The sequence below is a fragment of the Dama dama genome, chromosome 17 (genome assembly GCF_033118175.1).
Source record: "Dama dama isolate Ldn47 chromosome 17, ASM3311817v1, whole genome shotgun sequence".
In the NCBI taxonomy this organism is placed as follows: domain Eukaryota; kingdom Metazoa; phylum Chordata; class Mammalia; order Artiodactyla; family Cervidae; genus Dama; species Dama dama.
The window spans coordinates 35,592,670-35,615,377 of record NC_083697.1 but is presented as its reverse complement, the minus strand read 5'-3'; the positions used below and the strand labels follow the sequence as shown (position 1 = coordinate 35,615,377).

The following is a 22,708-nucleotide window of genomic DNA, read 5'->3' as shown; positions in this document are numbered from 1 at the left end:
ACAGATAAAGGAGTACATTTTTATAACTTGAATTTACTCTTCCTGATGTTTCTTTACATTTACCAGGACATTGTAAAAGTAACATGCCAACAGCTTTACCAGCCTTTTCTTTTTTTATTCTTATAAGTTGCCTCAAATTACATTTCTGTATACTCAGATTTTGACTTAAGGGGACCTCCTGGATAAGGAGAAATTAGTCTTTTTTAGATTTAACATATTATATCAAACTTTTTAAGTTATGCTATGATTTCCTAATATCAGAAGCTTAAAATAAATTTATTCTTAATTCCTGAATTTTACTTTTGATGAGAAATGCAAGTTACAGAGTGTAAATGTATAGGAAAGGGATAAAAGAAATGTAGAGGAAAGGGATGAAAGAAAAATCACATGGTTATTGTTTGCTTATATTGTTTAAGGTAAATTTCTAAGGGATGGTTCTTTCATTTATTGCCTTCAGGGTTTACGTGCTTTGGATTTTCATAATAATTTCAGTACATTAGTTAAAAAACCCCCAAAAATTTGGAGCATGGGCTGTTCCAAGGCAGTCTTTCTTCTACAGCAGTATTCATGCATTTGACCTTGGTCTAACAAAGAGATTTGTCATTGGCCATTCCTTGCTGTTCATTAGTATGTCTGAATTTTGCCTTGCTTGTTCTTGTAAACAGGCATTTTGGATCACTTGAGGCTTATAAACCAAGTAAACAATTCTAAGAGTTTTGATGATAACTGAAGTACCAGTGTATGGCAGAATGCTGTCGCCACTAACACAGAATAGACCAACACACAAATCATGCTCAGAGCTTTCCTCCTCTGACTTTTTAGGTCTGTGTAGTCACATCTGTGTTGGACACTGACCATGGATGTACATCTTTCTCACATGAGAAAGATGGGGATGTAGTTCAGAAGTTTATTTCTTAGCACATGCAGTAGTGGTTTATGACTTATATTGGGAGTCTGTCTGCGTTCATCACCCAAACTTGTGAAGTATTGTCTGTTTAAAAATTGTTCTATTTATAATAGTCCTTGTTTTTAATTTTTAATCTCTGGAGGGACTTTGGAAAAGCTATGAGAATGAAGCAAGAAGTCCTTGATGCTACACATGATTCTGTATCTGTTTGTTTTGTGACCTTGTATAAGTTTGTGAGACTCTCATAACCTTAATTTACCTATTTGTAAAACAGAAATATTACTTGTCATTATTGATGAGAGGATTAAATGAGATTCTAAGTGAAAGTTCTTTTCAGTGTAGAAAACCAGACAGAAATTAAAAGTATTGTTTCTTTGGCTTTCATGATCATATTAAAAGCCCTTCTTTCTGTTGTCCATCCTTACCCCACACCCAAATTAAGACCGGACTTGTTACCACAAAGCCTGATGTTTTCATATGGCATCCTGAAAGCAGAGGGCAGGTACTGCGTGGCACAGTCTTAGTCACATCACCTGTGCTGTGCTGACCTCAACTCCTGCTTCCCTTAGTCTGTAAACCCCCTGTATGCCTTAGGAAGAGATAAATTCACTTCACTACCTCAGAGCAAGTAGAACCAGAATAAACACTCACCTGCATGGCTTCAAACCCCTGTTGCGCCTCTCACTAGCTGTATGGCCTTTGAGAAATTACTCAAGATCTCTGAACCTCAGTTTCTTCATATAGAAAGTAAGCATATTACTGCCTTCCCCTTGGAGTGGATTTCTGAAGGTGATAGCTGTGAAGGGCCAGAATGAGTGTTTAGTATGTAGTATACAAGCTGTTAATTTATATGTTATATGGAAATGCTGGATCCTTTCTCATGAATTCTAGACAGAGGATAAAGGACTAAATAGTTGATGATAATTAAATCAACTTTAAAGGAAGTTTTGGGATTCTTTAATCAGATAATGACCTGTTATATGATCTTTGACTTTCTTCTTGTTTGTAATGAAACAAATGATTGTTGTTGTTGTTTAGTCTGTTAGTTGTGTCTGACTCTTTTGTAATGCCATGGACTGTAGCCCACCAGGCTCCTCTGTCCATGGGATTTCCCAGGCAAGAATACTGGAGTGGGTTGCCATTTCCTTCTCCAGGGGGGTCTTTCTGACTCAAGGATTGGAACCTGAGTCTCCTACATTGGCAGGTGAATTCTTTACAACTGATCCACCAGGGAAGCCGAAAACAAGTGATAAACATCTTCATTTCCTTTTACCCTGGACATACTCTCTCTCTCTCACGCACACACACACACACACACACACACACTTACTTTGCCTATTTGATCTTTAGCACAGATGGATATTGTTTCACGATGATAGAAGAAGATGACTCTGGGATGCCTGTGGTCACTTCTGGATGTCTAGGACTAGAAGGCTCAGATTTTCAATGTCGGGTAAGGAAGATACCTTGATTCCACTTTGTAACCTTTTATGGGCAAGATTACAAACAACCAAGTTGCAAGCAAGATAAAGCAGAATTTTTTTGGACTAGTTTGTTTTCAGTAATTTGGACAATAATTAGAAAATTTGCATTGGGTCAGTTCTCCCTTCATTTTGAAATCAAGTAGTCATTTTATTTTTGCTGTTAACTTTTGGCTTAGGGACTCATTAGATCATCTTTCCCAAATTCCGGTTTGGTTAATTGCATTAAGCCAAGCCTTCTTCCTGAGTTTATACTATGCATACTGGTTATGGCAAATATAATAGTAATTTTGTAGAAGTGCAAAAGTTGCAGTAAGAATATACTTGATGATTTGAAAGAAATTACCTAATATAGCATTTCACCGTGTCTGAATAAAATTATTAGAATTTTAAGTCAGTTCTCTAAAGAGTGTTAATTGGCTAGTTTTAGGTGATATGGCTTTGAAATTTGGGGTAAACCTATTAATAGCTGTCAGGTTTCAATTTCAGGACACTCCCATTCCTCATCAGAGAAGATCCATTGAATGCTGCACAGAACGGAATGAATGTAATAAAGATCTACATCCCACGCTTCCTCCGCTGAAAAGCAGAGGTAAGGAGAGGAAGGCTCATGGGCTGGAAAAGCTTTAGGCATAAAGAGATAAACATTAGAGTTATTGTCTTTTCCAAATGTATCTGCCTGTACCGTTTTCTCACTCCTGGACCAGAGGGCCGAGACAAGGTTACAATGAAACTGACAATCAGAGATGAATACAGGGAGTTATTGGGAAAATAGTCACATGTGACTTCACTCTTAAGATTTACTTCTTTACCCTGTTCTTACTTCCCTCAGAAAACTAGTGACTAGAGCTTGGAGTGGGTTTCAAGAGGATAGAGGAGGGACAAAGTGTTTTTTGTTTACCCCTAAATGTTATTCAGAAGTTGTGCCTCATTCAAATGCTATTTGGCTACGTTTGTTTTAAAAATAAGGACCTTATAAAGCTGCAGTCCCCAACCTTTTTGACACCGGGGTCTGGTGTTTTGGAAGATAATTTTTTTGCAGACTGCACGGGGAGGTGGTTTCAGGATAATTCAAGTGCATTACACTTATTATGCATTTCAATTCTATTATTATTACATCAGCTCCACCTTAGATCATCAGACATTAGATTCCGGAGGCTGGGGACCCTTTTATAAAGGGTTAATTCAGATTATTTGCTTCATGGAATTTCCTTTTACTTATGCTACAGTAACTACCTTTTAGTCAATTCATATATATTGATAAAATGGAGAAAATATCTAGAAAGTTTAGCTCTGAGACGTATACATTTAGTGTTGCTCATTAAAAAAAGACACACACTGCATTCCCAATGACTCTTGGTTAAAAACAGCTCCCATGTTTCCTTTTTTCTTGGTCTCACCACAAAAGAAATGATTTGTAATTGTCATAGAGTCCTAAGTCTTAAAAAAGTAGCGTAAGATGATTTATCATCATTGATTTTTATTTCTTAAAAGAATATCTTCCCAACAAAATACAATGACCTTATTGGGTTCTGATGATATTTTATAACATTTGTTCCTATAGCCTAGCTCTGTAAGATTGATTCATAATAATGCACATCAAAAAGTCACAGGCAGTTTTTTTTTTTTTTTAATTTTGCCAGTCAGCATGCTAGGTGTTAGGGATTCATAAATGAATGAAGAAAATTCTCGCTTTCAAGACTAGCACACTAGATTGTGAGAGAGAAACATGGAAATAATTATACTCAGAAAAATCTCAGTAGACACAAAAGAGTGGCTCATTTTGGAGTAGGAGGATGTCAAAAGAGCTGCATAGATGTGATATTTGAGCAAATTTTAAGGATGAACAGAAGTTTGCCAAGTGGGCAAGGCAGAAATAAACAATTTTAAAATGAAAATGGCTAACATAAGCCAAGAATAATGCTAGTAACTATGACATTAATTCAACCATTTGAGCTTCACAACAATCCTATAGGGTATTTAGGATTATTAGTCCCCATTTAAATATGAGGCTCTTGTAACACAGAGATGTTAACTAACTTTCCCAAGGTTGCACAGCCTGTGAATAGCAATGACTCTAAACAGAGGCAATGTAATGTTTGTAATATTTGAGAAAGATTTGCAAGCTGCAGTCATGTGAAACAGCATAGCTGGTTGGGAAAAGTCTCCTAATTCAGTTGTTTGACGCCTCGCTGTTCAAAGTGTGCCTGTGGATCAGCAGCACTAGCATCACTTGAAACTCGTTAGAAATGCAGAGGCTCAGGCCTCACTCCAGACTACTAAACCTGCATTTTTAATGAGATTTCCCAAGTGATTTATATGCACATTAAAGTTTGGGCAACACATTCGGTAGAAAAAGACCTATGTGTGGATATGGCTAGCGCCACTGTGTCTCAATGTGTGTATTTGACAACACCTTGTTCAAAGAGAAGTCCACTGATTTCAAACTGCTATAAAATTCTAAATGTTTATTTTGTTTTGTGGTTATTCCATTATGAATCAGTTGCAAAAAGTAGGTGATCTATAGACAGCATTTTGAATAGCACTGATATAGGAGTTGATGTGTTGGGCTTGGGGCCGGAAGGTGGATAGAGAGTGCAAGAAATGAAGATAGATGTGCTAGAATCACTTCCCTCAAGGAGAAAATCCTGACAGTAGGGATTAGGAAAACTGACTTAAATGCTGAAAGGGCTGCAGTTCACATGCTGTCCTGTAGGTGGAACCAGATTCCAGTTAGGACCTGGCAGGCAGCGGAGGGCTCTCTGAGGAGGAGGTTGAGCGTTCTGGAGAGCTCAGTGAAAAGGTTTTGGAAGGAAGAGTAGTGGTACTGGGAAGGCAAGTCCTTTGTTCAGGAAAGCAGATGCTGATGTGGCTGGTGGATTATGTGAGAATTATACAAGGTGACAGATTTGAAGGTGCGGAGTTTAGTGGCTTTAAAGGTACTCTTTTGAACTCCGAAGATCCTAGGTAGTGCCTAGGTGAGGTCTGTGTAGATTCCACCTCACCGTTTTTGGTGCAGTCATTGTGCGGTCTAAAAGTCACTGAAGACTATGGTCTGAGTCATGTTTACATAAATATACCATAGAGCTGCTGTCTTTTTGCCTCTGCCATATATACATGGGCAGCATTTTCACAGGAAGTGTACTGTATATGTTTACTGAATTCAGTAGTGCCTTGGTCAGAAACATTTGCATTGCAGCCTGATGTATATATGTCTACATATAGTTGTATTGGAGACATGTGTATGTGTGTTTTGGTATAAAACCCAAAATAAAGAACAGGGGTATTAAAGAGACATGGAACCATCTTATTTTGATATTTTAAATTTTAGCTGCTGTTGCAATACTTAGGACCAACCCTAACTTTCGTGGAGCTGGGGCAATGGTATAAATGGAAAATCGTATACCATTTACCTAGTTATTTAAAACTCATAATCCAATGAAGCAGACTGGCAAATAAAATACTTTCTATTAACTGAATTTAACAAGTATATTTTTATAATGGTGAAGAACACCAACTTTGTGTTTAGAATGCTTGAACTACTTAGACTGATTCACTGCAGTGTGGGAGGGGGAGTGATGGGGAGCCCTGCCCTGGAGGAGCCGCTGGACACCGGTTTGTGTCTGTGGTGGGGATACTGTTGGTTCGGAATGCCTGAAGCACTTACCTGGGTCCACACCACTCTGGCAGCCCCCACAGACATTTCTTCAACTGGAGCCAATGTTGTGACTAGACTGGCCCATGTGGTTCTTATTATATAAAATTCACCTCAGTAACCACTGTCAGAGAAATCTGAGAGAAAAGATGTATTATTTGCAGAAACTCGAGGTTACACAACACACCTGAGGGCCACCCAGCAGGGTCACAGGCATGTGGGGTGGGGACCTGGGCTTCTACTTTTATTGGGGTCAAAAGTAGGGTGCCTAGGATTTCATAGATTCACCCTTTATTGGCAAATTGATTAATTAATTTAAATGACTGAGTTATAATTGACATAAAATGTTATATTAGTTTCAGGTGTACAACATCATGACTCGATATTTGTATGTATCGCAAAATCATTACCACAGTGAGTCTAGCTAACATTTGTCACCCTACACGGTTACAAAAATATTGGCAAATTTAAAACATAAGAGTGGGGATGAGGGTATGGGGAAGGAAAAGTGGAGTTATCAAGGTGGTCAGTTATCCAGGGAACTTCGTGGGCAGGGTTACCTGCTTTCTTACTAGTTGTTTTGCTAGTAGTTGCATCATGCAACTGGTAATATGTTTATTTGAGATGTTTGAAATGGATGCCTTAGTAATCAGAAGCTTAATGTTGGGCAAACACCTGGCCGTCTGGTTTATGCTCTGCCCACGTGTCTTGCCCCAGCCAACCTCCGTCACCTCTTTGTCAAAGGTTAGGGTAAGTACACCAGTTCTTCAGTCCCCCTTCAAGGAGACAGGGGGCTGTACAGTCCCCAGACACAGGCCTGGGGCCATTTAGGTAGAATTTCAGACTTTGGGGCAATGGTCAGTGTTTTAAATGGAGAGTGGGATGGTACAAATTCGGGATGGACACTTCACTGGGGTTTTGCAAACCCACTGCTCATTGGGAAGAGGTACAGTTGAAGGGAGCTAGAGCTCAGAGCCCAGGCCAGTTTTGTGGGTGAAGGCAGTGGAAATTATCACCATAACCATGATAATCACATTTGCTAATATGAATGGAGTGCTTACTTACCATAGCCCTTTTTGAAGTTGTTGTTGTTGAGTCACCCAGTCATGTCTGACTCTTTGCAGCCCAATGGACTGTGGCAAGCCAGGCCTCCCTGTCCCTTACCATCTCCTAAAATTCACCCAAGTTCGTGTCCATTGTATCGGTGATACCATCTAGCCATCTTATCCTCTGATGCCCTCTTTTCCTTCTGCACTCAGTTTTTTCCAGCATCAGGGACTTTTCCAATGAGTAGACTGTTCACATCAGATGACCAAAATACTGGAGTTTCAGCTTCAGCATCAGTCCTTCCAAAAAGTATTCTGGGTTGATTTCCCTTAAGATTGACTGGTTTGATCTCCTTGCTGTCCAAGTACTTTTCTGATTACTTTACATATACTAACTAATTTAATCCTTATAACAGCTCAGTGGGGAAGGCACTATTATCATCATCCCCATTTTGCAGACATGCAGCTGAGGAACAGTGAGGTCAAGTACCGTGTGAAGGTTACAGAGCTAGAGTGAGTACTGGAGATGGGAAATGGGCCTTGGACCACATCACCCTGAATCTTCTATAAAAAAGAAAAGGAGAACAAAACCCTGAATGACATTGTCGAAAAAAAAGCTTTTATGTATATAAGAGCTGGAAAGCTCTAAGTAAGTAGTTGGTTGGTTAGCCATATCACGAAATAATCAATAAACAATATGATTACTTCAAAGCCTTCTGTTTATTATGTTTGCTTTGCACAATCAGCATTTTCTTTATTCTAGAATAGGCTTCCCTTGTGGTTCACCAGGTAAAGAATCTGCCTGCAGTGTCGGAGACCGGGTTGTATCCCTGGGTTGGGAAGATCCCCTGGAGAAGGGAAAGGCTACCCACTCCAGTATTCTGGTCTGGAGAATTCCATGGACTGTATAGTCCATGGGGTCTCAAAGAGTCAGACATGACTGACCGACTTTCACTCACTTCCTTATTCTAGAATATAGAGTTAGAGGGTTGCTCCCTCTGTGTCTTGCACACACACTCTTCCTTCCTCCTTTCTCTTCTTCCCTATAATTTATCATTTATTGAATCCCATGTAAGTACTGGGCTTTCCCGGTGCCTCAGCAGTTAAAAATCTACCTGCAATGCAGAAGATGCATGCTGGAGACATGGGTTTGATTCTTGGGTGGGGAGGATACCCTGGGGAAGGAAAGGGCAACCCATTCTAGTATTCTGGCCTGGAGATTCCATGAAGAGAGGATCCTGGCTGGCTACAGTTCATGGGGTAACAAAGAGTCAGATATGATTGAAGCAACTTAGCATGCATGCATGCATGCACCCCTACACTTAGTACTTCTCTGATCTATAATAAAGCCTCACCTAAGCCTCTTTAATTATAAATACCTACAAGTAAGTTTGCTGATTAAAAAATAAGCAAGAAAACCTTTTCTATCTATCCAGTTTTTTCACCTCCCCCCCCAACTTGGATGCATTTGTTTAGCAGGATATTAGAGATACAAAATCGCATCCAATAAATATTTATCACTGTATATTTAGAACCTTGAAATTTTATTTGTCATCTTCTATTTCAAAAAAAGATGATGAAGGGTGGCCAGAAAGCAGCAGAAATTCTTCTATGAATATTAGTTTTCCTTTGCTTATTTTATTTCAGCACCAGCAACACAGAATACCCTAGGATGATATTCTTTCTCCTGAAGGAAGAATTACAAAAAGTAATTAGATCAAATGCAGCACCTTCATCGTAAATGATGAAGTTTGATTCAGGAATCCCAGTAACACTGCAGTTGGTGCTAAGAGGAGGGAGAGAGATATCTGTTTTGATGGACAGGCTTGTAGGGAGAAGTCATGGTGTCTGGCTTCCTGCCTGCAGAATTAGTGATGAAGGGGCACCGCAAGAATGATGTATGCCTACACTCTCAGCATCACATGGTTTGACCAAGATATTGTGAATAAAATGTTCTCTTGAAATGATATTTAGGCAGGAGAATTTGGTGAGGTTTTTTTTCTCCTCTCATGTTACTTATTACTTATTTTTGTTTAAATTTTTTTTTTTTTTTTTTTCAAATGAGCGCTTAAAGGAGTGGAAGACTGGTGTTAAAATGAACAGAAGCTTTCCTTTATTAAATGGGATCCTCTAATTTGGGTTTTACAAAACAAAAGTTCATATAATTTTTTGGAATAGGTGTGGGTTTTTGTGTGTTTAAATATGGGAATTATGTATACTGAATGTATACTTCATAGAAAATGTGTCAGAAACACCTTTTTGTTTATTTTGAAATAGGGTACCTTCCAGTGTAGGTTAAGTAACATTATAATACAGGATTTCCTAAGCTCAACTTTACCTTCTGATTTCTTAATCAACTAAAAAACTATTTTGAGCAGTTTACAGATTTGTTTTAACATGCTGTTACTTAGCTTTGGTATTATCAATTATAAATTAAACTCAATAGAGTAACAGGTATTTAGCCAGTGAAACAACTCCCTTATTCTCCACAATACACATAGGTTGAATATATGATAGAATGCAAATTTGAGTTGCAGAATTCTCCTTCTGACACATGTATTATACTTGCGGTAATATAAACCAGTATGTGAGCCTGAGCTGAATTCCTTGACAAGGAGTAGCCTCAACATTTCTTGAAATGTGCAGCTTTTAACTTTTCTGGAAATTCTGGTTAACTTTGTTTTGGGGGCATATGGAAGGAATTTAGAAATCATTAGTCTTTTTTAATCTGAATATAAAAATTCTTTCTTAACTTCCTTTGTTACCAGGAAATAAAATTCTAAACTTTTTCTGCAGGGAAGTAATTAGAATATTATGTCTTTGTTCTTATAGTGAATTTATTTCTAGATGTTACCATAAGATGACATACCAATATATGAGGAAAGTAGATTACTTTACAGTATTATCTGTTGACTAAAATCCTCTGACAAGATTATGCTTTTCAGACACTTTTTGCTCTAGTAATAGAAAGATGTCTCCAATTTATCTGTGATTATAACACTGAGAGCACACATAAAGATGTCTTCCAACATGTGTTTCCAAGATTCTTTCTAGCTATTTAGTTTTTTATTTCTTATTGCAATTATGAGCCATATTCTAGCCTTATGAAAACAGTCCTGGCATTTTAAGTAGCTGCAAACCAGTTAATTATCAGAAAGGAGACAAGTGGTGACAATACTATTTTGTTAGGAAACCACTGGTGATTCTTCTTTGCCTCTCAGAGTGAACCAGACTTCCCTGGAGAGTTCTCCGATCTCCTTCCCTGAGCAGTTGGAGTGACAGCCCGGTAGAAACCTGCTGCCCTGGAGAGAATCGGGGGCTCTGTTCTTTTCCTGATAGGTATCTCGTAGTGTTCGCCTTCGGAGACTCAACAGTGACTTGGGTGTTTACATTGTTAATGCTCTGAGCGCAGGTAATGGCAGATTAAAACATGACTGGCATGACCAACAGAAACAAAAGGTTTATTGATAAGGCAATAAATTCATGACAGAAGACCAGGAGGCAGTTGTTGAGGCTATAGGGGCTAGGGTTATTGGGGCAAAGAAAAGGAAAGTGGGAAGGTAATGCTCGCATTTTTTAAAGCAGTGCTTGATGATAAGGAAAAATCCCTTAGATGCTTTCTGGTCTCATGGCTCTCATCAATCAGAAATCTGTTAAGATGAGTAATAAATATACTGTCCTTATGACTCAGAGTATTCTGCATTTACGTGGAAAAGTGAAAGTCGCTGAGGCTTTCTATATTTGTATACTGATAATATGTTGAGCAGTGGAAAAATAACTTCAGAAAGAATGAAGGGATGGAGCCAAAGCAAAAATAACACCCAGTTGTGGATGTGACTGGTGATAGCAGCAAGGTCCGATGCTGTAAAGAGCAATATTGCATAGGAACCTGGAATGTTAGGTTCATGAAGAATTGATGCTTTTGAACTGTGGTGTTGGAGAAGACCCTTGAGAGTCCCTTGGACTGCAAGGAGATCCAACCAGTCCATCCTAAAGGAGATTAATCATGGGTGTTCATTGGAAGGACTGATGTTGAAGCTGAAACTCCAGTACTTTGGCCACCTTATGAGAAGAGCTGACTCATTTGAAAAGACCCTGATGCTGGGAAAGATTGAGGGCAGGAGGAGAAGGGGACGACAGAGGATGAGATGGTTGGATGGCATCACCGACTTGATGGACATGGGTTTGGATAGACTCTGGGAGTTGGTGATGGACAGGGAGGCCTGGCGCACTGCGGTTCATGGGGTTGCAATGAGTCGGACATGACTGAGTGACTGAACTGAACTGAATATGTTGTGCTTATGTAGTTAGTTCTTCTAGTTCTGATAGAGTATCCAGGGATCTGTATGATTTTCTGCAGAATCAGGCCTTTTGCTTTCTTGTCCTTAAAACTGGAAATAGATTTAAAGTTGTTTCCAGCGCCATTATTTGCTCCATGCCGTTTGTACACCTGCATTGTCAGTTGCTCTCTCACTGGAATGGGAACTCTCTAAAGGGCGTGTTGGAGTCCTTTATCCTTACCGGTTTTCTATAAGACTGAAATTACTTCAAAATAACTAAGATATATGTTCACATTGTTAAAAAAAAAAAAAGAAACTGTTACAATCTTTTTAAAAGGATATTTTGACAATGTATTTGACAAAATATATATCCTTCAACCTAATAATTGTACTTTTTAGAATCAAGAATAGGAAAGTAATCATTGACATGTGCAATGATGTATGTATAAGAATGTTCATCACAGAATTTTATGTGTCACAGCAAAGATGTATTATAACAAAATCTTCCCAATCTTCTAGATATACATCATCAGAAGACTGACTTTCTAATTAGGATGTGTCTGTATGTATACCATGTAGTCTTTGAAACTCATGTTGCAGAAAAGACTATTGTTTTAGAAAATGTCTACAGTATTATAAGTGAAAACAATCTAGTTACAAGGTAATTATGATTTCCCCCCAGTTTTTTATGTGGTGAAATACACAGAACAGAAAGTTTTCCATCTTAATCACTTAGGTATACAGTCCATTGATGTTAAATATATTTATAATGTTGTGCAACCATCACCACCATCCATTTATATAGCTCTGTTTATCTTGTAGAACCAAAACTCTTACCCATTAAGCTTTAGTTTTCCCAAACTCTCTTCCCTCCTAACCCTTGACAGCCACCATTCTTCTTTTTGTCGTTATGATTTTGACTTCTCTAAGTATCTCATATAAGTAGAGTGTTCATCTTTTTGTGACTGGCTTATTTCACTTAGCCTAATGTCCTCTAGGTTCATTCATGTTGCTAGCATCTGTCAGGAACACCTTCCTTTTTAAGACTGAACTACATCTTATGTAATATACCACATTTTGCTTATCCATTCGTGTGTCAGTGGACACAGTTTACTTCCATGTTTTAGCTGTTGAGAATAATACAGCTGTGGGCTTATAATGCTTTTTTGTGAACTATTTTGCTCATGAAATTTTTTTGTTTGTTGAAATGAGACTGGAAAGACATATAGTAAAATGTTAGTAGTAGTGAGGTGTAAGTAGTGAGGTGATGGCAATTTTATTTATTTCAGTTAATTCGTGCTATTCAGTTTTTCTTCAGGGAATGTATAATGCTTTTGAATGAAAAAGAAAGTTAAAACGAGTGGAATGAGGTCCCCAGCCAGAATGTTCAGATAGCCGTGCAATGAAAAGTGCACAGCACGGTTAGAAAGCATCTCGTTTGTAGGTAACCAAAGACATAAATTACAACACATGATACCTTTTAAAGTTAAGAAACAGTACTGATTCTCCCAAGGATGTGTTGTGCCCTTAATCAGAATGGTGCTCATTCTATTACTATGGAAGTACACCTGGCTTCCAGTCAGTTTTCTCAGGAAAAAAACGTATGTTCCAGAGACTACTGCATGTAAAATCACCTGGGATGGTTGTAAAAAAAAATTAAATACTTTGAATAAAAGTCTCTGGTGTTGAAGTCAGTAAATCAGCATTTGTATGAAAGCTCTCCCAGTCATTCTTATTTTTAGGAATTTTGAAAAATCATGCTATAAGTAGATCTTATTTGTGAGGAACTGGAGTTAAAACAGCATGCATACTATTTAAAAATTTGTTCTTTAAAAAGATCACACCATAATTCTTTGAGTAGACATATCCATTCTTTTAAAAACTGATGCCATTTATGAAAAAATTAGTTATGTATTTTTGAAGGTCATCTTTGTTTAAAGTATTGCACATCCATGTATTCTATTTATTTGCTAATATTTGAGGAATTGTGTTCCTTTGTATCCATCATAGGGTTGCTTTGCTTTTTATGTACAATGAATATAGATTCATTTTTTATCCAAATTTATGATGGAGAGTGCCCCAGAAACCACATGAGAAAAGCCTGGAAACCCATCAACTGGATCTGAAATAAAGGCGAACTACCTGCTTATATTTTAAGGGTATTGGTCCATTTACATTTGTTTGTATTCTGTGCTTTTATCCTGTGTCAAACCTATTCCTTCCAAACAGGAAGAAATGCATACTCTTGAAGTGAGTGCCTAGATGAACAGTGATTCATGTTACTCAAGTTTATTTACTCAAATTTTGAGAGTATATATTAATTTCTTATCAATAAGCAGATTAAAGGAACCTCACATCTCTCACATCTTACACATGGAGGTTAGCAAGCACTTTGAGGAAAGACTTGCTTCCTAATTTTTATGTAAAAATAATCTTGTATTACGCCTCTCTTTGCTTCTGTTTAATTTCAGATTTCGTTGACGGACCTATACACCACAAAGCTTTACTTATATCTGTGACTGTGTGTAGTTTGCTCTTGGTCCTCGTCATTTTATTCTGTTACTTCAGGTAAGTTTCCAACATGTGGATGTAGAATTTTGAGTTTATAAAATCATCCTCATACTGTTCTACCAGTTGATGTTTTTCATCACAGCTTTCCTGGACCTGATTAGATATTAGATGTCACTGACAATATCAGTTACTATTGATAATCATTTGTCCTAATGAAGTTATTAATAGATAGCTATCTTGTTTCTGCTTCAAATATCAAAACTACCCAGAAAAATTTCATTTCTAGGAAAATTATGGTGGCTAGGAAATTCAGCAACTAGTTGCTACTAACCTTTGATTCAAAGCGAGAAATGACCATGTTGACCTAGAATCACTTTAGTAATTCCTTATTTTGTAAGCTAACAGTATTCCCTTAGTATTGAATGATTATAAAAGATAACTTATAGATTAATTATTAAAATAGACTATGTTCAGTTAGTAGTTTTGATCCATGGGTCAGGAAGATCCCCTGGAGAAGGAAATGGCAACCCATAACCAATATTCTTGCCTGGAGAATCCCATGGACAGAGGAGACTGGCGGGTTACAGTCCGTGAGGTTGCAAAGAGTCAGACATGACTTATCAAGTAAACGACAACATTACAAATTATTTTCAATCACCTAAGAACTCATTTTCTAGTTTGTGAAATATCAGGGACCTTTAAGTTCTTATCATTGCCCTTTTGTAATACTTATTTAGGTTACTATTCTACAAACAAGAGTTGACTCAAATATCATCAATTCTAACTGAAGACATTATTGACAAAAGCTTTTAAAGTTTCAGTTTATCTATACTATTGCTTTATACATTGCCTTTTATGAGAAAGTTACAGTGTCTTTTGTAAACAAAAAAATCTGCATCTTTAGCTAATTAGAGACCATATAAGAAAAGGCTTTAGGGCACAGATACTGGAACTATCCTGGAGAAGGAAATGGCAACCCACTCCAGCATGCTTGCCTGGGGAATCCCTTGAACAGGAGAGCTTGGTGGCCTATGGTCCGGGAGTGGCAGAGTCAGACACGACTGAGCAACTACTACTGCTACTCTTGGAACGATATAAAAATGTTAGTGGAATATAGGCCACCTGGACATATGCAGTCGAAAGAAACAGAGAAGGAAAATTAAAGATGGCGGTGACTGAGTGAAAACATGAAGTTTAGTTTAAAAAATAGGTTGGAAGACTAATTATGACTTTGTGTTTTGGAAATCATAACTAAGGATAATATATACTGAGCATCTAATCTTGTATTTATGTGCAAAGATGAAACCTGCCGTGGTTCTGCATGTTCTATCCCTGTCATTGCGATCCAGTGTCTTAACGTTTTCTTCCTTTGTGCATCTTCAGGTATAAAAGACAAGAAGCCAGACCTCGGTACAGCATTGGGTTAGAACAGGATGAAACTTACATTCCTCCTGGAGAATCCCTGAGAGACTTAATTGAGCAGTCGCAGAGCTCGGGGAGCGGATCAGGCCTCCCTCTGCTGGTATGAGAGGAGCATGCCTTGAACGTAAAGGATATGTCAGTAACCGCGGGTGTCATTTTACTGAAACAGATAGGGCCGTGGACAGAGGAAAGCGCTCTGCAGTCAGACATCAGATCTCAGATGCAGGGTTTCCAGATAACATTTTGACATATTGGGGGTGAGGTCATTGTTCTTTAATGTAAGTGTATGGTTACAATCCAGACCTCTGCGTTCTGATAAAGAGCAGATTAGAAAACATTCGACATGGGACCATCTTCCCTCTGTTTTCAGGAAGGATAACGTTACAGCGCTTTGGCCTGGCTTTTGAAGGCAAAAGTATTACAACCAACTGGGATCTGAGTACTTCTAAAAGGGATGAAGGCTGCCGCTCAGCTGGAGGGTTTATGTTTCAGGGTGAAGCCCTGGCTTTTCCATTCAGAAGAGTTTTAATTTTCTGATGGTCAGCGCTGCCAACTTGGAAGAAAATGTATAGTGAATCCAAGGCACTTGCTTTAATGAGAAAAGCATTTGGTTACTTTATGGACCATGTGAAAAGATTGTTGGGACTTGAAATGGAAATAACAGCGAGAAATATTTTCCTTTATAAACTTTATAAATTCTGAGATTGATTTTCCTAATCTTTATTGTCTGGTTCTGACTTTGGATGTCTTGTTTACTTGATTCTTTTGGTGACCTTTTATTTAGTACTAAAACTAACTTAAAAATCTCAAGCCAAGAATTTATTTTATAACTCTTTTCCTTAGCATACAAAAAGCTGTATACATTTAACGTATATAACTTGAAGAGTTTGGAAATAAGTAGGTGTCTCAGTCGGTAAAGAATCCGCCTGCAATTCAGGGGACCTGGTTTTGATCCCTGGGTTGGGAAGCTACCCCAGAGAAGAAAATGACAACCCACTCGAGTATTCTTGCCTGGGAAATCTCATGGACAGAGGAGCCTGGCAGGCTACAGTTCATGGGGTCACAAAGAGTTGGACACCACTTAGTGACTAAACCACCATACACCCCTGAAGCCATCATCACAGTCTAGGCCATAAACATATCCATCACCTCCAAAAGTTGCCTCCTGCCCCCATTCATTATTATCATTTTATGATAAGAGCCCAGTGTAAGATCTAACCTCTTTGAAAATTTTTTAAGATTATGATACACATGTATTAAATAGAGGTGTTAGCTAATGCTACTGTGATAATCATTTCTCATTATTTAAATATATCAAATCAACATGCTGTATACCTTAAACTTACAAAATGTTATATGCTAAGTGTATCTAAGTAAAAATAAAGGGAGTGTCAACTTTTTGCTTCAAATTAGGGAAAAAAGAATGCAATATTCCATTATCAATTGTAGGCACTGTGTTGTGTGGTACATCTCTGGGACTTATTCATCTTGCATAACTGAAACTCTCTGTTCAGGTCAGCCACTCAGTCGTGTCCGATTCTTTGTGACCCCATGGACTATAGCACACCAGGCCTCCCTGTCCTTCGCCAACTCCCATAGTTTACTCAAACTCATGTCCATTGAGTTGGTGATGCCATCCAGCCACCTCATCCTCTGTCGTCCCCTTCTCCTCCCGCCTTCAATCTTTCCCAGCATCAGGGTCTTTTCCCAGGAGTCAGTTCTTCACATCAGGTGGCCAAACTCTACTCTTTAACTAATACCTCCCCTGGAGGTAATACACCAGACAGAAAACCACTTGTGAAGTAGTCATAAATTTTTTTTAATGTAAAGTTCTTATCAAATTGCTTGACTTTTCATTCTTAGAATTTAACTGATATATAGCAAATACCATTCTTACATTTAAAAATATTTTATCACACTTCTTTTTCAAGTACAGATATTAAAATTCCCTTTGATATTAATCAATCAGATACTTACACTCTCAGAATTGGAAACTACTGTCTTCCTCCTTCTAGCCCATCTTTCTCATTCCTGTGGAGTTCTGTCTCAAATCTTTGACCTTGCTGCTCTCTCACTTTTCTGCATAACACACTCTAATATCCAGTCATGGTTATGGGTCTTCTTTCTTAGCTTGATAAGCATAGTATCCCTCTCCTCCCACCTCTTCCCCACTGGATTCTTGAGCTCTTGAATCAGCCTTGACTAATTGTTTTGAAAATACAGCATGTTTTAAAAATCCATGTCTTTGCAAATATAATGTCTTTCTGGAGTGTTCCTCAGATTATGCCCCATGTTTTATCTCTGTGACAGATTAGTCTAGACTGAGCCAGTCTGTTTAACTTATGTCATAACAGAAGTTTGCATAATCAATGCAGCAACCAATATAGCTGTTTAAAATAACATTGAAATTGGTTTTAATGTACCTGTGTCTTTGGGTGGACTCTCATCTCTTTTGAGGTGGAAACTACATTTTGTCACTTAGCATCCTGGGGTGATTAAAGAGGCTGCTCAATTATTTGTTTTTTTAAAAAAGAAAACTTGCAACTCCCAACTTTTGGTATCTGTGAAAATACTATCTTATGTCTATAATCTGGGTACCAAACAGTGTTTGGCTATTAACCATAATGATTAAGAGCAGCCAGGTTGCCAGAGGTCCAGCCCTGGCCAGATTCTGGCCTTTAAAGGATGATCTCATTTAATCCTTGTAGCCACTGTGAGGTGGTGTAGAAATGTATCCTGTATCACACATCAGGGGCCCAAGCCCACTACGGTCAACCAGCTGGTCCGTGGAGAAGCCAGGAGTAAAACCCGGGTGATCTACCTCTAGAATCTGTGCTCCCAACACTTGTGAACCAAATGTTAAGTAAAATTAAGACCTGCATTTGATAACAACAGGATGGGCGAAGGGAAAGCCTCGGTATTACAGACTTAAGACCCTGCTTTAAGATTTGTTTTTTAAGATAAACAATACAGAAGTGTTCAGTAGTCTCTCTTGGTATTATATGAGTGAATGTCTCACCTTAATTCCACTTTGTCTTTTATTTCATTAACAAAGAGGGCAAGTTCATGTCTTGTGTATAAATACATACTTGGGACTAATATTTACTAAGTGGCTTTGTATATAAATCCTCTAAGGGAGGAATATCATAGAATGGTTGTAAGAATTTTCCCTGCTCTCTTTCTCTCTCTATATATAGCATATGCTATATATATATATACATATATATATATACACATATAAATATGCCTGGCATACTGAATACCTGTGTACTATGCCTTCAATCAATAGTAACATTATTTATTTATACCCTATTTGTCTGACCTTGTAAAGGAACAAAAGGTGAAGTAAACTAACTGAACACTAAACCTCTCAGCTGAGGAATCTTTTGTGAAAAATCTGTCCAGTATGCAACATTAACATGGTCTTACTAAGCAGATATGTTAAACAGTGTATGTGTGTGTAAAAGTGAGTATTTTGTTAATTCAGGGACATATAGAGAACACAGAGCATTACTTACAACTCCATGGTTTCTAGGGTCCACATGGGCTTAATTTACTATTGGACACTATCAGATAACTGACCACTAGATAGAAAGACATTTCTAAAATAGTGATAACCCTTATAATCCTTACACAGTGAGTTGTCCCCCCTTTACATGAAATAATTCTTCTCTGTTTTGAGTCACAATTATAATGATTGTATTGAATTTGTATAATCTAACTTTCAAAACTGATATCTAAAGATGTCATACAGAAGGAAAGTTTGGGTACACAAAGACCTGAAACATTAACTAGATCAAATAAAAATGCAAATAAATGACATAGTTAAAACATTTTTCAAAATATATTTTTGGATTACAAAAAATATATTTTGTAGATGTTATAATAAATCTCAAAATAGAAGTATATTTAAAATTTCTGAATATAGTGAGACTTTTTATTTTGAGATAAGTTGCTTCTGTTCTTGTGAGCGTTGCCAATTTCATCTGTACTCTTATCAAATTCATTATATATGTGATCATTAGAAAAAAAGTGGATTTAAAACTGTTTCTATTAGGAAATGTTCTGTGGATTTATATAAGCAATGCTTTGTAACAACAGTAAATTAATAATACTTCTTTAATCATTGTAGGAAGTCTCCTCTCAGGTCAGTAGTTTAACTACTTATGGATTTGGCTCTCAGCTGCGCAGTGATCTTGATGCTTCTGCTCCCTTATTGGGAAAGGGAAATGGACTGACTGTCTCCTACAGGGCCTTTTCGACTCCTAAAGGGAGGAAGGCTGGTCTACATGTACACTTGATGCCTCATTTCCTTCAGGCTGAGTGACTTAACGGCATGTCAGCAATGCTTTTATTCTTTAATTCTTCTTTGAGAGGAAAAGAAAAAGACTTTATCTTGTCCCCAGAAGCTTTCAGTCTGATATTAGTGCTGTTAATGATTCTGGCAATGGATAGCATTACATCTTGAATTGATGAAATTCATTCATTAGGCAAAAACAGAACCCATCCCAGTTGGTAGACATCCGTGGTAGTCAGAATGCTAACCCCCACAATGTCCTCAGCCCTAGAATCTGTTATTTTACAAGGCAAGGGGGAATTAAAGTTGCTCATCAGCTGGGCTTCCCTGGTGGCTCAGATGCTAAAATTGCTCATCAGCTGACCTTGAGATGAGTTTATTCTAGAATATCTAGGTGAGCTCACTATAGATGTTGTTGTTCAGTCACTAAGTTGCATCCAACTCTTTGTGACCCCATGAACTACAGCACAGCAGGCTTCCCTGTCCTCCCCTATCTCCCGGAGTTTGCTCTGGTAAATTACAGTAGCTCATATATACAGTTATCTCAGTATAGTTACATGACCTTTCAAAGTATAAATGCAGAAAGAAACACTTTGAATTTACTTGATGCAAAGCCTGTCCCTGGGAAGAGTACATCCCAACTTTCTAAGCAGATCTTAGGAGAGTTCTGTGTTTGGTTCTTTATGTCTCCCAAATTATGTAAATAGTCACCAACACTTAGCCCCTTTAGTCATGGCATTTTTAAAAAGATGATCATGTGTAAAGAGACATCTAACCCCTATGCCACTTGAACCCTCTTGTTTTCCTTCTGCCTGTCTCCGCTGCACTCCGTAATTCTTCGGAGCTCTCTCATAGCTTTGCTTTCTCCCCAGCTCTAATGGGCTGTTCTCCCTTTCCATTTTACATTTTTGGTTGTGACAGCTCTTCTGCCTCAAAGCCTAATTTTCAGTGATTTCGTACTGCTTGCTTATGTTTCATTCTGTCTCCTATCCTTCACATTCTTCACACATCTCATGCCTTGTGGCATCCTGTGTCTGAAGATTCCCACATCTGTCATCTGAAGGGGTTAAATCTACTTGGATTCTTTCTTTTGCCTCATGTGCAGTGGCTGTTTCCTTTTGTTTTAAGGCATTTACCCTGTGAGATCCTCTCTCTCTCTCCTTTCCCTCCCTCTGTTTTCTTTCTTCCCTTCCTTCTCTCCCTCCCCTCCCCAAGGTGGGGATTTCCTTTATTCCCTTGTGCGTCCAATAAGCATTACAGTTTTTTGTTTCTTATATTTTATCCATGACCAAGGTGTAGGGTGGTAGGAGCTCCTTCAGAGGGTCTAGTATCCTACCAGTAGTGGAGTGAAGCATATTCTGCAATAATTTCCTCAAGAGAGGATTTGTGTTTGTTTTTGCCAGGAGCCATGGTGGTGGTGTGTCACCAAACTAGGGCAAATTTGGTCCCATTCAGTGGTTCAGGCTTAGTGCTAAAGCCCAGGGTTCAATGTCTCTCATTTTAAAGGGTCAGCGTTCATTGTCTCGATCTCAAGGCTGGTGTTATTCTTTGCCCAGATAGCGGCCTGGCATTTGTATTTGCTGAATGCTTATCTAGCCTTGCTCTGTTCTTAACTCTTCCCTTCCTCTTTTCCTCCGTCTGCCTACACCTCCCTGCTTAGAGATTTCGTCTGCAAGTATTTCTGTGTGTGCCCAATAGTGCGTTACCTTTCTGTTTTGTTGTATGTTATCGAAGCATATAGTGGCATGATTCCCTTTAGAGTATCTAGTGTCCCACACTAGTAGTAGAAGTGAAAAGTATTCTTTTCTGCCAGTTACTGTGAACCCTTCAAGTGTTTTTCTCTGTGAAAATAATAATCGGTTAAATGAAATAATAATTTGGAAGCAATACTTCAAGCACTCAAAAAGAAGTCTCAAATATACATTTAAAAGAGGACAACATGAATTAATAAATAAAATTAATAAGTGAATAAAAAATAGCTTGTCTCACCAGGCTCCTCTGTCCATGGGATTCTCCAGGCAAGAATACTGGAGTGGATTGCCATTTCCTTCTCCAGGGGATCTTCCCGACCCAGGGATCGAACCCAAGTCTCTTGTGTCTGCTGCAGTAGCAGACAGATTCTTTACACTAGTGCCACCTGCGAAGCCCATATAAAGAAAAACTACTGGCTAAATATATTTCACATGCAATTGTTTTCTTCTCTGAAGGAAAAAAGAAAACATTAAACAAATCTGCAGTGCTGTGAATACACTAACAGTGTGTTGGGGGATTTCACAGGTCCAGAGGACGATAGCAAAGCAAATTCAGATGGTGAAACAGATTGGAAAAGGTCGCTATGGGGAAGTTTGGATGGGAAAGTGGCGTGGCGAAAAGGTAGCTGTGAAAGTGTTCTTCACGACAGAGGAGGCCAGCTGGTTCCGAGAGACAGAAATATATCAGACGGTGTTGATGAGGCATGAAAACATCTTGGGTGAGTATAAGCCTGTATGAGCGATGTTCAGGGTTTCCTAGCTTTCCTCTCTTTTTCTGTTAACATCTGCATATTAACTCATCTGTCTAGACCTGCTGTGAAATATACAGACATTTTCTTTTTGGCATAAGTCCAAAAATGTCGTTCGCTTCTAAGGGAGACCTCACAGGAGGCATGACTAAGGCACTTCTATGACTGGATGGTGGGCTGGAAATGAAACATGTTCACGTAATTTTTTTTTCCTTCAGGGACAGGAAATGCAAATGCAATACCAAAATTTCTCAGATTTCTTAGGGATTTGAAGGAGCACATTTTTGTCTAAGTACTGTGAAGTTATGGGAATTTTATCTGCAGGGTTTATTTATATCCAGAGTTTATATTGAAAATTGATTTCCTTTTTATTTTCTCAAGTTAGAAATGATCTAGCTGGATTATTCAAGTAGAAGGAGTGTCAGCTAATCATGGAGTCTGTGCCTGTTTTGTAAACAGTGTCTTATGTGTAATTATAATACTATGAATTATCTACTGTTAACTTAGAAATAATTTAAATATCAGCTACTGATTGGAAAGGTATCCTGTCTTCAGATACAAACTCTTAGTCTTTCTCCACCCCTGCTGTTTTGGTTATCTCTGATGGGC

The 22,708-nt window shown here is 38.2% G+C and overlaps 1 protein-coding gene across 2 annotated transcripts in view; it reads left to right on the top strand.

Annotated features, from left to right (window-relative positions):
* Positions 1–22,708, top strand: part of BMPR1B (bone morphogenetic protein receptor type 1B) — an 80,718-nt gene that overhangs the window by 40,792 nt on the left and 17,218 nt on the right. The window contains exons 3-7 of one of the 2 annotated variants that reach the window (XM_061164374.1): positions 2,258–2,360; positions 2,878–2,980; positions 13,841–13,937; positions 15,264–15,402; positions 21,877–22,069. In XM_061164374.1, the coding sequence (XP_061020357.1) occupies positions 2,258–2,360; positions 2,878–2,980; positions 13,841–13,937; positions 15,264–15,402; positions 21,877–22,069 (635 nt within the window). The remainder of the gene's footprint in view (positions 1–2,257; positions 2,361–2,877; positions 2,981–13,840; positions 13,938–15,263; positions 15,403–21,876; positions 22,070–22,708) is intronic. The other variant, XM_061164375.1, reaches the window with a different exon arrangement.